At 44.6% G+C, this 14,230-nt stretch overlaps 1 protein-coding gene across 1 annotated transcript; it reads right to left on the bottom strand.

Moving 5' to 3' along the window:
- Window positions 1–1,935: 1,935 nt before the first annotated feature.
- EEF1AKMT2 (EEF1A lysine methyltransferase 2) lies at window positions 1,936–13,880 on the bottom strand. Its single transcript, XM_078865731.1, has 7 exons — window positions 13,751–13,880; window positions 12,130–12,254; window positions 8,680–8,745; window positions 6,467–6,581; window positions 5,254–5,361; window positions 3,510–3,741; window positions 1,936–2,655 (listed from the first exon to the last, which is right to left on the bottom strand). The coding sequence occupies exons 2-7, from the start codon at window positions 12,204–12,206 to the stop codon at window positions 2,558–2,560; spliced, it is 696 nt and encodes a 231-aa protein (XP_078721857.1). The 5' UTR covers window positions 12,207–12,254; window positions 13,751–13,880; the 3' UTR covers window positions 1,936–2,557.
- Between the last annotated feature and the right edge of the window lie 350 nt (window positions 13,881–14,230).

Here is a 14,230-nt window from a genome sequence, read left to right as displayed (position 1 = left end):
GACTACAGAATTCAAAACCCCGCTGTGTGCAATACGAAATCAAATGTTTCTCTGCTGGCCGCGAGGACCAAACGCCAGCCTAGCAACAGGCGTCCCCATCAGCGGTGTCCCCAGAAACGGTATCCATAGTAACGGTATCCACGGTAACGGCATCCCTAGCAACGACCGGGCCTTCCGGAAGCCAAAGGTGAGCATCAGGGAGGAGCCTAGTGGGGAGTTCTGAACGGAATGTTTTACTGGTAGGAACCTCCTGGTTACACCAGCCCACAGGGGATTATAGTGTCCGTCCGTCGTGCAGGGAGGGGCTGGATGGGGAGGGGCTGGGTGGGGAAGGGAGGGTGGGGAGGGGCTGAGTGGGGAGGGGCTGGGTGGGAAGGGTGGGGTGGGAAGGGTGGGGAAGGGCTGGGTGGGGAGGGGCTGGGTGGGAAGGGTGAGGAGGGGCTGGGTCGGGAGGGGAGGGTGGGGCTGGGTGGGGAGGGGCTGGGTGGGCTGGGTGGGGGGCTGGGTGGGGAGGGGCTGGTCACCCCGTGGTGCCCTTATAAAACTCAACGTTTAACCTACTCACGCCGGCTTGTGCCCGCCCTCACAGTCGGGCATATTTGCGGAATAAACCACACCGACAACCCAACATTCCTACCAGCTCCCTCCGCAGGAATGTGTTACTGAATGAGGCAATAATGAGAATTGATTAAAACAGGTCCCTGCGGGGTGGGCTGGTAGGAACGAACAAATACGATACGAAGGGAGAGTTTGAGGCCTAGTTCTAGGCTGTAGGCTTTAGGCCGCTGTGAGTTAATTTTTAATTAAAATGTTTTAATTATTAATGTAAAAGCTTTACATTTAAATGTTTCTATTTAAAAACATCAGGGAATGTAACATTGTTAAACATTAACTCCCTTTCACACACGCGGGGGTACGATACGAAGGGAGAGTTTGAGGCCTAGTTCTAGGCTTTAGGCCTAGCTGTAGGCTTTAGGCCGCTGTGAGTTAATTTTTAATTTAAATGTTTTAATTAAAAACTATCTCAGGGAATTATAAGGGAATGTTACACTTGTTTAGCCAGGAAAGCGTCACTGAGTCTAAAGGTTTTTGTAGGGTCCTGCCAAGTGTTTGCAGTAGGGGGCGATGTTGCTACACCTAATTGGACATCGGACGGACGGACGATATAATCTATTGTAGGCTGGTTCACTTCGTTCCTACCAGTATGAGTCATTGAATGCATGCAACTTCCCAGGTTTAGAATGCAGGGTTCCAGAGCCTTCTCAATGGTCACGCATACATTTTGCAATGGTCAGTACACTGAAAACTGTATTACTCCCGTCTCTACATGGTATAAGATGATTGCTTCAAGACTATTGCTGCCACGAATTCGAATGCAATTCCTAATTATCCAAATGAAACACTGAAATATTGAATAACATTACTTGTCACTCTGCACGTTTATTGAAATGCTCTACGCGTTTGTTGTTGCTGATTGTTAAGTTTCTGCATTTGCAGGCCTTCCTCCTGAATTATAATTTTCTTTTTTAAATGCGTTTGTAATTTATATTTCCTCTTTTAATATTTTCTGTATGCTATCACTCCTTGTAATCCCACTTTAAATCAGCGGGTCGCCCTTGAAACAAACTGCTGTTTATCTCAATGGGCCTTGTCTCAAAATATATTTTTAATTAATTTTGGGAAATGATATTGCATACAGTGCTAAAGCCAACAAAATCATTGTGATACGGTCAGCCTGACTGATTTGCGAACAATAACTAAGATGTCATCTCAAACGTTACACTGCACTGCAAATACTGCAACACTTTAACTCAGGTTCTCACTTTTATTAACAATGTAATAACATAGTGAAACCGAGCCATATACAAACTGTTCAATTACAAACACTTCACAATGACAAAATACATCATCATACTTTTCATAAACATAATCACCACTACTATTTATGGAAAATATAATTCACATTCAAAAGTGAAACATGTCAAAAAGTTTTTTTAAGTTTATGAAAGATTGAAATGGTGAGGAAAGCAGAAAGATGAGAATAGATTCAAGGGGGAAATATAGAGAGAAGAGTAAGGGACCCAGCAACAAACCCTGCAGAACACTCACTGAGGGGAGGGAGGGGATAGAGACTCGTGCAGTCAAAGTTACATTCTCTCTCCCTGCTCAAATGAGCGATGGGGCAGACCTCATCTCAATTGGCTGGCTTTTGCTGGTGGTGGATTTCCACATTCCCATGTCAGATCAGTAAATCCATAGAATAACCACTATTAATATCCCAAGCATTTTTATTACATTCATGGAACCTGGAGGTATGAGGAGCCGAGTTAGCTATTGACAAGGAATTGAACTTGTAACCTTCCAAGCGATGTGCGCTAACCACAGTGAAACCTGGCCAGCCAGTATGTACACAAGCCTTGCTTGATTTTATACCTGAATATTGAAGTTCATATTTCATTTGTAAGTAAAAAATATATAAAAGCTGGTGAGTTTTTTTTCATGAATAGTATATGCTGGTACATTGCTTCAATTGGCACGGTGAGATGCTTAGGCGCTGTCAGCCCCGTCTTCTGAAAACCAGGGAGGTGATGCTGTTCCCTGTGCTGCCCCCAAAGGTGAAGGTCGGGGTCGGGATCTGCTCTTCCAGCTCGAACCCTGAACCAGGGTGACAACACGCACAGAGCTCAAACTCCGATCATAAACATAGAGCTCTGACCTTCAAGACTTCATCCAAATACAGACCTCAAATGCAGATCTGACACCAACCTGAAGCACACAATTCCATTCATTACAGACAAATAAACCCCACTTAGAGATCTTAAACATACTCCATACTGCACACTCCACGTATATATTGGATCCATCCAAAATTGACCATATAGATCCTAAATATCGACAAGAAAAAGGGACCTAAACATTCATCCCAAACACACAATTTTCCAACGCAGACCCATGAGCAAGATCCCAAACTCAGATCCTAAATAAAAACTCCAAACAGACTGTACAAATAAGAGCATATTACAGACCCCAAAAACAAACGCCAAAAGAACACCTCATCGACTACAGATTATATATAATGTAAGGATGCTATTAAATAAATGGTAAAAAAAACATGGAAACTCAATCGTGGGAGATTCATGTCAAGCGACTCTCAAACGCAGCCCTCAAATACCTCCTCAATGGGAGATATTGTGTACATATGTATGTTGAACTTCTTTCGCACTGTACGTAGCCAACCGTGTGCATCGGAGATATGGGGGAAGTACCACGTGGTCGTGTGGATTTTCCTCCGGGTCCTCCGGTTTTTCCCTCTACACTTATAAACATGCATTTAGAGTGTTTGGCTGCTATACATTTCCACGTGATAAGCCACTTCGTTGTGCTATCATATGTGGCCAGGTCGCTTCTGAACAAGAGCTGCATAGCTCAGCGGACCTTACCTGGTAAAATAAAAATAAAAGTTTAGGTTAACTTTGATGCACTGTCGAGTATTACGACGACGTTCTCACCGTCGGAGAAGTGCGAGAGCAGCTCGAGCCGCGTCCAGTTGCACGAGGTGATGACGAAGAGTCCACCGGGCGCGAGCACTCGCCGCAGAGCCTCCACGTAGTCCGCCCGCCGCTCGGTCGCCCCATCGGGGCTCAGTGACACCGCGTCCAACGTGCCCTTGTCCACGCACACGTCGAACGGCCCCAAACCGCGGTCCCCCGCCGCCGCTGCCAGGGCCAGGAAGTCCGCCTCCTGCAATTAGTCCGTTGGTTAATGAAGGAAAGCCGACTTTTGTTTGGTTTATCTGTGAGGCCTCAGAACCAGATGAACAAAACAGGCGGCGAAAACAAGTGGCACTTTGCTTTATGTATGTCGAACTTCTTTTGCACCATACATAGCCAACCGTGATAATCGATTTATTTTTATCTTACCAGGTAAGGCCCACAGAGCTATGTAGCTCTTTTTCAGAAGCGACCTGGCTATCACAAATGATAGCTCAACGAAGTGGCCTATTATGTCTCTATTATGTAGAAATGTATAAAACAAGAACCTGGAGAAAAATCCACGCGACCACGGGGAGAACATGCAAACTCCAAATATACAGGCGTCGTGGACGGGATCGAGCCCAAGACCTCCTGTATATCGGGCGAGGGAGTCAACATCTTGCCACCACGAGGTGTGGGGGTACATAGGCTGTGAATCTCTGAAGGCTGCATTAAGATAAACTCGAGTTTAAAATCACTATCACGCTTGCAATGCAGCACTTTGAAGGCAGGGATTGGTGAATCATGCAGATTAGTAAACTGCCAAAGCTGCTGGCCTGCGAGTTATCTCGAAAATACATCTTGAATCAAACTGTGCAGAGTTTTGTGTGTTATTTCTATTTACCTTTGGTTTTTTCTCTGGGTACAGTACAGATAGTCCCCGAGTTACGATATTTCGATCTTACGATGGCGATAGCGATACAAAAAAATTGTCAAATATTTTAAATTTCGCGCGGCAGGCAAACGCAGCAGCGTACGAGGTACGATACTGTACGTTGGGACGCTGCCGGGATGTACGCATCTCCCGCCTTGTGTGGTGATGCCTCATTTCTCACCAGCGGTCGATGGAGTTAAGTGTTAGCGCGTGTATTTTTTTCTCCTGGGTAGGTAAGGCCATCTTCGACTTACGATATTTAAGTAGAGGACTACCTGTAGTCTGTTTTCCTCCCATGTACAAACTGACCAAATATCTGAACACATGACCCGTCTTGAGAATCGCCACCATACTCTAGTGACATCACTGCAGTGATGTACTAAAACCTTCGGCGTGATGCTGTTGACTTTCTTTCAAATACATTTATTACTAAAGCTTCAAACACATGCCAGTAGGAATTGGTCACAGATTTAATATACAAAAGGAGTCGAAAATTGGTAGCAAATTGTTTGGCAGTAGAGACATCAGTGCTTTAAAAAAAAACATCGTGTCAAAATATTGAACAATAACTGACAGACCTTCGTCAATCCACTGCTGGATGAAGGCCATGCGGTGTGTGTCAAGGGGGTTACTTGACCATACTTCACCATGCTGGTCAGTGTGGGTGAATGAAGGGGAGCCATTGCTGGTTCAGACATCACACGCCACTGATTTCAGCCGTATCCGGGAATGGAACACGAGCCGCCAGTTTCACCGTGCATTGCGCCACCCACTGCCCCACTGCTCCACTCACAATGTGTCTATGGGTCTACGTAATGCAAACTCGGAGTGACGTGGCGCTAATACCTGGAATACGATGTGCGGGTGTCCTTGCTCAGATGCGATGGACTGGGCCAACCTGACAGCAGCCGCAGAATAATCAATGCCAGTCAGCCGCGTGAATCCTACCTTGGCCTGTGGGTATAAGACACAGATATACGGACACGCTTGGACATGCTCATCAACACGACACAGCCAGAAGACAAGGGTGCCAGGCAAGCCGGGCTTATCTAGAGATGCGGTCAAGTGTCTCGGGGTGCTAACATTATGCCCATGTCAAATTCAGATATAATCTGGCATGGCTAAGTGATGCTGTGGCAGCGTGGCTCAGGGGTCTATAATTCTATGCCCATGTTAGAGCACCATGTGGCAGCCTGGCAGTTACTTTGTTTCAATACCAGGCTGCTACAATGTATGTATGTTGAACTTCTTTCGCACCATACGTAGCCAACCGTGCTAATCGGAGGTGTGGGGGAAGGCCAACAAACTAAACTCAAACAGCAGTGATAAAGAAATTAGTTTTCAATCTAGATCTACGAGTGCATAGGTCTAGTGACTTCCTAATATCAGAAGGAAGAGCGTTCCAGATGGCCGCAGAAGCGCATCTGAAAGCGCGCGATGCGGTTTATGCTCCTTGACGACATCGGCAAGGTAAAATGGTTTCATTTGCCAAAAAAACAAGTCCACGAGTCTATTGTTTGTTTTAGAAGTCTCCAATCATCAAAGTAAAGGGGTCATCAAAACTAATGTTCTTGATACCACCACCCCTTCCTTATCTCTCCTATACCCTGAGCAGATACTGAGCTAACACATTGGCCTATATTGTGTCTTTTTAGTATTTGTAAAGTTTCATCTCGCAAACCTAATTTACTACCCCTGTGTACCTTTAATCTAGGCGGGTACAGAACATCTACAGACAATGACAGTTACACCATGCACAAATAGGTTAGCAGAACAAATTAAGCACAATTTACAGAACTTTAGAAGTGAATGCACGTGAGATAAAGAATACAATACTGAGCATGACGTCGGACCAGGAATATATCTATTTAAAAAATGGCACTTACACCACACGGACAAATATTGTTGGTGTGGGCGGTTAATTGGTCGCGGAGAAGATGTGACGTCGGATATGTGACGCTGTGATGTAATACTTATGCAGCCTGTGTAAATGGGCGATGGAAGTAATGAGAGGTGTTCTGCGGTTCCGAGGCAGCATTACGAAGACAAGAAACTGCACCAGTTCTAGCAGCAGGACGCCGTTCCCTGTGCCAATGTCCAGCACGGAGCTGTCCTTGTCCGTCCCGCGAGCCTCCATCCAGCGCACGACACGCTTCATGCTGTCCCGTCCAAACCTGCGGTCAAGAGTGACAGTTCAGTGCACCCAGCCGCCCGGGAATTAGCAAAGCGCAGAGTGTGCTGCAGAGGTCGCAATCGGGTACCCGATACCCGTACCCTACCCGATACCCGGCTACCCGTACCCGGCCGAGTACGGGTACCCGTTTGCGACCCTGGTGCGGCCGGGTACGGGTAAGGAATCAAAACCCGTTTGCGACCTCTGGTGTGCTGTAATGGGGGCATTAAAGACCCCGTGACGTAATTCTCAAGGGTAGACCATTGGGTGCTGCTGTCGTCTACGTTTGAACAATGGCTGTGACTTGCCTAAAAGATGAATGTGTACAACTACATTCCAAACTGGACTTTCAAATTCTCTTTTTAAAAATCTCAGTTTACTCTTGACTGGTTAAATAAAGATTAATTAACTATAAGATCCAGTAATATAATTTTCGACAGAAGTTCCATTGTTCTAGTTTAAATATCTCAAGTCCCAGTCTGGATCTAACTTTTAAATTAAAGTCTGTGAAGTCAGAGAGTCTCCATGCCTAATGAAGCACTGGGACAACCACTGTTGACTTACAAGAAAGATGTGCTCATATATAGGCCCCAAACGGAGGATGGGCTGAGTCGACCCCTGGCCAGGATTTGAACTGTGAGTCAAGAGCTCTGCCCACAGCGTGACAAAGCTGGGCATCAGCAAGAATATGAATTACTCATACATACAGTAAACACGGTTTCCCAGTTCTCCCTTACGATAGAAGTAATCAATCTCATACCACGGTCTCACGGCCAATAAAATATCGGCTGGCCTGCATAGTGAATCGGCTAGTAGACTCAAACCAGTTTCCTATGGTAGCCTTACCGGGCCAAACCAGCTCAAAACAAGCCATGGTAGCATGCTTTTCCTGGGTCACATGGCTTGCTTTGTGAAGGAAGCTACACATTTTTTTCCGACGTATGGGGGAGTCAACAGTTGTGAAATCCCAGGCTCAATACAGAGGAGAATGACGCACCATCAATGACATCTCTCGCTTAGGTCAAGATCATGGCCATGTTTTTGTAATAAAACAAAATAGCCACTTGAAGGGTTTTTCTGAAGTTCTGCGAAAAAACGATATATTGTGCAAACGTTTTCAGAAACACAGAGCCACATTGCTCTGAGAGATTTCAAAATCGATTATTTCCTCAAAGATTTCGATAACACACGAGGAATAAAATTGTGAACAATCGAAAACAAAAAAATTACAAAATCTAAAATAGAGAAAGCTTTCCCCCAAGCAAATATTAAAATTTTTTAAAAGCTAGCAATTCCGATCGCTTCCCTCTGGCTGCAAAGGGGAGGGAGGGAACTGGAGGATGGAAGTGTAGTGCCATAAGAGGGGAGGGGCTGCTGGGGGCTCTGGGATCCTAGGCAGATAAGCCTTGGCGCCAGGCGCTGGGATCCCAAGCACCCCTGCCAGTTAAGCCCCTTGGCGCCACCAACGGGGGGGGGGGGCTGTGTGTGCTCTGTGGGATATCTGGGGGCGCACACAACCCCACCCATCGTTGGGGACGAGGCATAAAAGGGCAGCTCCCTGGCCGATCGGGGCCAGTTGTAGCTCAAGACCCAAGACCCGCCAGCCAGCCAAGCTTAGGACCCTGGACCCCCTCGTCCCGCTTGTCCTTGTAAGGGCCGGGACGCTGTGAGGGCCAGTGGTGGGACTCTGGGACTCCCGGCTCTACGTCCTTGTAAGGGCGAGTTCCGAGGAAACCAGAGTCCAGACCCGCACCTTGGCTCGGTCGGGTCAGATAGGCTCCCCTAGGGTAGTTGTAGCCGGAGGACCCCAGAGCATAGCCAGAGTAGTGTATCTAGGCTGTGTACCTAGGCTGTGTACCTAGGTTGTAACAGAGTATGAGGACTGAATGGAGTGTTGTATTGTAATAAAGAAGTTACCTCTACAAGTGTCTCCGGAACCCATTACAGAAGGGTGGAGCCAAGGCCACTGAATCACGTGGCTTATTGAAGCATTGGGGCAATAAACGAGCACTGCTCAGGTCTGATTTCTAATCGTCATTGGAAAAGTGGCATCCGTGATGTTTTAACGGGCCTTGCACGTGAATGAGTGCTGTGCTTACCAGACCTCACCCACGTCCCCCGTGTCCCTGTATAGAGACAGCTCCTGCTGGTAGGCATCATCCCAGCTGCAACATCACACCAGCATACAGCCTGAGTGGGCACATGCGCTAATAGTAACAATACAAAATATACATTTTTTACGTAGGCTTTCACATTCAAACATTGATTCATAGTTGTGTTTTTGGGTTAGGTCTGAGATCTGCTGTTAACCTGATGATGCTGGATGTAATCTGTCGTGGAACACCATACTCATTTAAATGTTGTAGGATTCCTCTCCAACACACCGGGAGTGTGCTGAAGCAGTGATAAATTTGGCACGTTTGTTCACATGACACTTTTATTAATTGGCTGTGTCGGATGGAGGAGGGTTTACGACACACTTTTTTTACATGACCTAACCTAAAACCCCAATTATGAATCACAACACACCATATTGGGAATGGACTCCATCACAGAAAATTCATTGTTGCTTTTTCAGTCCATTTGTGCAGAGCTCTGAGTATTATCCTTGTGTGTATGTTTTTTTATTTTTTTACCTACGTGACTTTACCTAAAAAAACCTAAGAGTACTTGTGTGTATGTGTTGGCTTACTCCATGTATTCCAGTTTCTTGCTACATGTAAATACACTCAGTAATGGGAATTGCTAAATATCTCAATGTCAGACCCTCGTGATAAGGTGTCTTGAGATTGAGGCTTTCCTTGTCATAGGAAAAGAATATAACTGATGCCTCAATAATATATGTATGTAGCAAACTGTGCTAATCGGAGGAGCAGGGGAAGGACAACAAACTAAACAGATAATGATGTAAATATAAAGACATCCCTTTGCTATAAACCAGATGAATCACAGTTATAAGGATGGAAACATTCCTTTATAAATGGGTGGCAGCAATGACCTGATAATATAACCATATCAGAATAACTATGAATATAGCAATGATTGCATGATTTGTAAAGAAACGTGAAACAGGAACTCATTTATTCTAGATTTGAAGCTTTCGTGACTGCAAGGATTCATATTCTTAGGTTTTTTTCGGTAAAGTCACATAGGTAAAAACATTAAAATTAATAAAAGTAAAATAAAATAAAAATCACGACGTTTCGGAGGCAACACAAGCTTCCGTCTTCAGGTGGAACCGTCACAGCCATAGGAACTCATTTCTAAATGTCCTAAATATGACAATTATAGTAACATAAGATGCACTTAGTTCAACTCATCATCCTGCTAGAAGTTGATGAAAATTAGTACTACTTTGTGGAAAGTCTGTCAACAGTGGCTCACTTGTTAAGAAATCAAATGTATCATTCCGGATGACCGCTGCAAAGTATGATCTTGAATTTTTATTATAGTGTGCTGATCTTTAAAGGTGTATTGCATTTTTTTATACTGCTACTGATACTCCTGCTGTTATGGAGTGACTCATGCAGCCAGCTATGGCTGCAAAGTTTGGTCATACATGTTATGTATATCGTTTATTGTTAAATTTGAATCACAGTTCCTATGATCACTGTTACATTGTTTTTACAGCTTTATTTTGTTGATTTTGAAAACGTTTTGGTTTAACCACGTTTGTCTGTTGTAGTACAGAGTTAGCCTGATAACTTTAATCTAAATTGTCTTATGGTTGTTATTTTTTACTTGCATCCCACCAGGATTTTTGCACACAGCGTTGGAATACGGTGTTTTTTTCTGGAAGACTTTGCTGTTTTTTCCTGGATTTTTCTGTTGCGTGTAGTCACTTTAAGATGTTTCTTGTTCATGTTTTTGTTTGTTGCGGTTGCACCTGAGTCAAGAGCCGCATGGCTCACAGGCTTATACCTAATCAATGAAACTGAAAACTTAAAAACAGCCCGGTCATGGGAATGTGGAATTTCCACTCCTGGCTTTGGCTCATCAACAGATTAACACTGCCCCATTGCTCACTATGCATCGAGAAAGAATGGCATTACATCAATAAAATGTCCCAGTTTAGGAGCTATAGTGAGAATAAAGGACTTGATGCTTTGTTGTGATTTAAATCAATTTAAAAAATCTATTCTGCATATGGAAAAAAAGCTTACTGTTGCCAAGAAAAATTGCCAAGGCCCTCTACGCAGGAGAGATTCAGCTTAAACATGTTCTTGTTGAATCTCCCCTGGCAGGCACTCATCCCAAGGGAATTAAAGTGGCATTAAAGCAATATGTTGTTGTTGCAAGTACTGCAGTCAATCTTATTTATTTGACAACTCCCAGTACAGATTACCCCGACACTTAGCAATTAAGTGGTGTTGCTGTAAAACGCGGTACTAATGGTGCTCCTGATCCAATCACTATTGACAGGTCTTTCTCGAATGCAAAATGGATTGCACATTTACTGTTATTGGCAGCAGTTAGGGTAAGATACATGAGTTTTTACAGGCAGTAACTGCCTGGTTGGCTCACACCTTTATATTAAAAAGTTAGATCCCATTGTGAATATATTATACCTTACAGTTACATGCTAATTTCTCACATTAACATCATGCTAATCTCTCACATTGACATAGCCACTTTCGTGCCCTCGTCGAGGAGGCCGCTCTCCTATCTTACAGTTACATGCTAATTTCTCACATTAACATCACTAGCCCCGGCCACTTCTTTACGACCCTTCGGCTACACCCATTTCAAACCTTTTAAAACAGTCTGCCTCAACAGCAGACCATGATTTCCCACCTGATGACGGACGCTTGTGTTGCGCCCAAAACGTCGTGATTTATTTTATACCTATGTGACTTTACCGAAAGAACCAAAGAGTATTTTACATCTGTTATGCCAGGACAATTTTTCTCCATCGTGTCAAAAATGTGCCGTGGATAATTTATAAAATGTTGGGAGTTAGGTTATAACACGAGAACAAAAATGCTCAATAAAGAATACCAATGCATACTCAAGAGTTTAACAGCTGGCGGCACACTTTGGTTGACAATAAATGCCCTGCAGAAATGAATGGGAATCGAACTTTAGACTTTTGTGTAAAGTGTCAACCATGCTACCTCACAGCTTTCATGTGACAACAATGTACCCTCTACTATGATTTATTTAAATAATCCAACTGTACAGCTGAGATCAGTATATGGCAGCATAGCAAGTACAATAATCTGATGACCTCTTGGGGACTTTGGAATCCACTCTTGCTCATTAAAACATTGGCGAAAAATCCCATTGTGCCATTCATTGAAAAGAACCCCTTCAGTATTATCTGGTTGAATCTTTAAAAGTCAAAGTTCGTCATACAATCAAACAAGCGATGGATCTCGTTTTTCCCTAGGACAAGCACTTTTGGCTTTCCTTAAAGCAAGACTCATTTCATCTATCCCGGAGGAATACACCCTTGACCAGAATAACTCACGATCTTCGAGCGTGATAACCACAATGTCACCTGGCTATATGTGCACGTGTGTTGTATAAGTTGCATTGAGTTATCTTACTAGGACTTGGTCCCCAGTTGCGATGGTTCGAAATCTCCATCATCCTGCTCATCCACGCACCCGGGCACTTTGTTCATGTCCACGTCCACCAGCTCCTCTCCTGAGCTTAAATGTTCACCGCTTTCCTAAAACAGCAGCGCAGACAGGAGCACGCCAAGTTTATTACACATCATTTCAAAGCAAAACCACCAGATCTCCGTTACAAATCAGTTAATTCCAGATAGCAATTCCCAGACTATTCAGGTCAAACCCCAGACAGGTAGCAAGCCTAATTGGGAATGTGTCAGCCCATAGGCCAGACACGAACTCACTACTTCATTGAATATGCCCCGTAGCCACATGACGGCAGTCTGTGTTGTGTGCCGGTGAGTGGCCTCGCAAACTATTTCCATCAGTGAATGCATCTTGGCCGCACTAATCGGGTACTGGTGGGGGTGGCAAGGGATGTTTTCGACTCGGTAACACGGTGTTTAAAATGTTAGCGTGCCCATTCAACTTCTGCAACTGAAAGGTCCCCTTTCAGTATCAGAAGTTACCTCTGTGTGTGTGTTAAAGTGTCGTTTCCCACCAAAGTATGTGAAAGTCTTGTTTTTGCGTGTATGTATTCTAAACACACATGTTTAGAATACATACACGCAAAATGACTGATCTGAACTCCACTGCACCCTCAGCCACAATCGATTGCTTCTCAAAGGTCAGCTATAGCCTCACACGGTCATAAATGCACCCAGATACATTAACACGGCTAACAGAGATTATATACTCAGATCCGAAAGGCTCAACCACAAACGCATTTAGTGAACTTGAACGTAACTTCAGTAACGATAGATTAAACCTTTAAAATTGTGTATCAAGCACTTGCCCAAAATTTCAAATCGGCCTCAATCTCACATTCTCTCAGATTCACTCTCTACTCAATAATAGTTTAGTTCCACAGTCCACTCATAAAAACGTACATACTTAGTACACTTATCAGCCGTACAAACTGTTTACACCACTCAGCAGCAGTACACACACGATACTGTGCATCACTCATCAGCAGTACACACACAATACTGTTTACACCACTCATCAGCAGTACACACATAATACTGTGCATCACTCAGCAGCAGTACACACACAATACTGTGCACCACTCATCAGCAGTACACACACAATACTGTGCATCACTCATCAGCAGTACACATCACGATACTGTGCACCACTCATCAGCAGTACACATACAATACTGTGCACCACTCATCAGCAGTACACACACAGTACTGTGCACCACTCATCAGCAGTACACACACGATACTGTGCATCACTCATCAGCAGTACAAACGCAGTACCGTGCACAACTCATCAGTAGTACATAGTACACACACACACCATTCATAAACAGTAAACAAACGTATAAAAGCTACTCGTTAGCAGTGCGTACTCAGCACAAACAGCACTCATCAGCAGCACACAGCCAAACGTGCCGCTGCACCCAGGTACACGTGGTGAGGCACCACGTGTTTACCCCAGTGGCCCTAGACCACAACCCATGTGGAGTGTCTCTATCCGTAGCACGCCACTTCACAAGCCCCGGTGTGTGTGTTTTAGTTTGTAATTCGTGTTACAGCATCTCACGGACTCAAGTACAAGACGCTTTGTCAACTGTGGAGCAAACGCAAATGAATGGCGATGAGAGAGAGAGCGAGAACGACGATGAAGGTTTGAGCTGAAAACAGAGAGAGCTCATCGCATTTCTGCTCGGGCGCATGCAGATGACGGGAGAGAAAGCGGCGTGGGCTATTACGTCATGCACGTAATATGAAATGCGTGATGACGTCATCGCGCTGGTTCTATGCTAATGTTAAATGCGTGATGACATCGCGCTGGGACTGCTAATCGAATGCGTGATGACGTCATCGCGCTGGTACTGTGCTAATGGGAAATGCGTGATGACATCTTCGCGCTGGGACTGTGCTAATGTGAAATGCGTGAAGACGTCATTTCGTAGGTACTCTACTGTGCGCCGAATGCGGGATGACATCACCACACTGGTCCTGTCCTAATATGAAATGCGTGATAACGTCATCGCGTTGGTACTGCGCTATGCGCGATGACGTCA

Source organism: Lampetra fluviatilis, chromosome 21, assembly GCF_964198595.1.
Source record: "Lampetra fluviatilis chromosome 21, kcLamFluv1.1, whole genome shotgun sequence".
Classification (NCBI taxonomy): domain Eukaryota; kingdom Metazoa; phylum Chordata; class Hyperoartia; order Petromyzontiformes; family Petromyzontidae; genus Lampetra; species Lampetra fluviatilis.
The sequence above is the reverse complement of the archived record's forward strand: the minus strand, read 5'-3'. Positions and strand labels throughout refer to the sequence as shown.

Coding starts and splice junctions, on each gene's coding strand:
- EEF1AKMT2 (XM_078865731.1), bottom strand. CDS start 12,206: ATGAACAAAGTGCCCGGGTGCGTGGATGAGCAGGATGATGGAGATTTC. Junction 8,746..12,129: donor CAACTGGGGACCAAGTCCTA/GTAAGATAACTC, acceptor GTGATGTTGCAG/CTGGGATGATGCCTACCAGC. Junction 3,742..5,253: donor ACCCGCACATCGTATTCCAG/GTATTAGCGCCA, acceptor GACTAATTGCAG/GAGGCGGACTTCCTGGCCCT.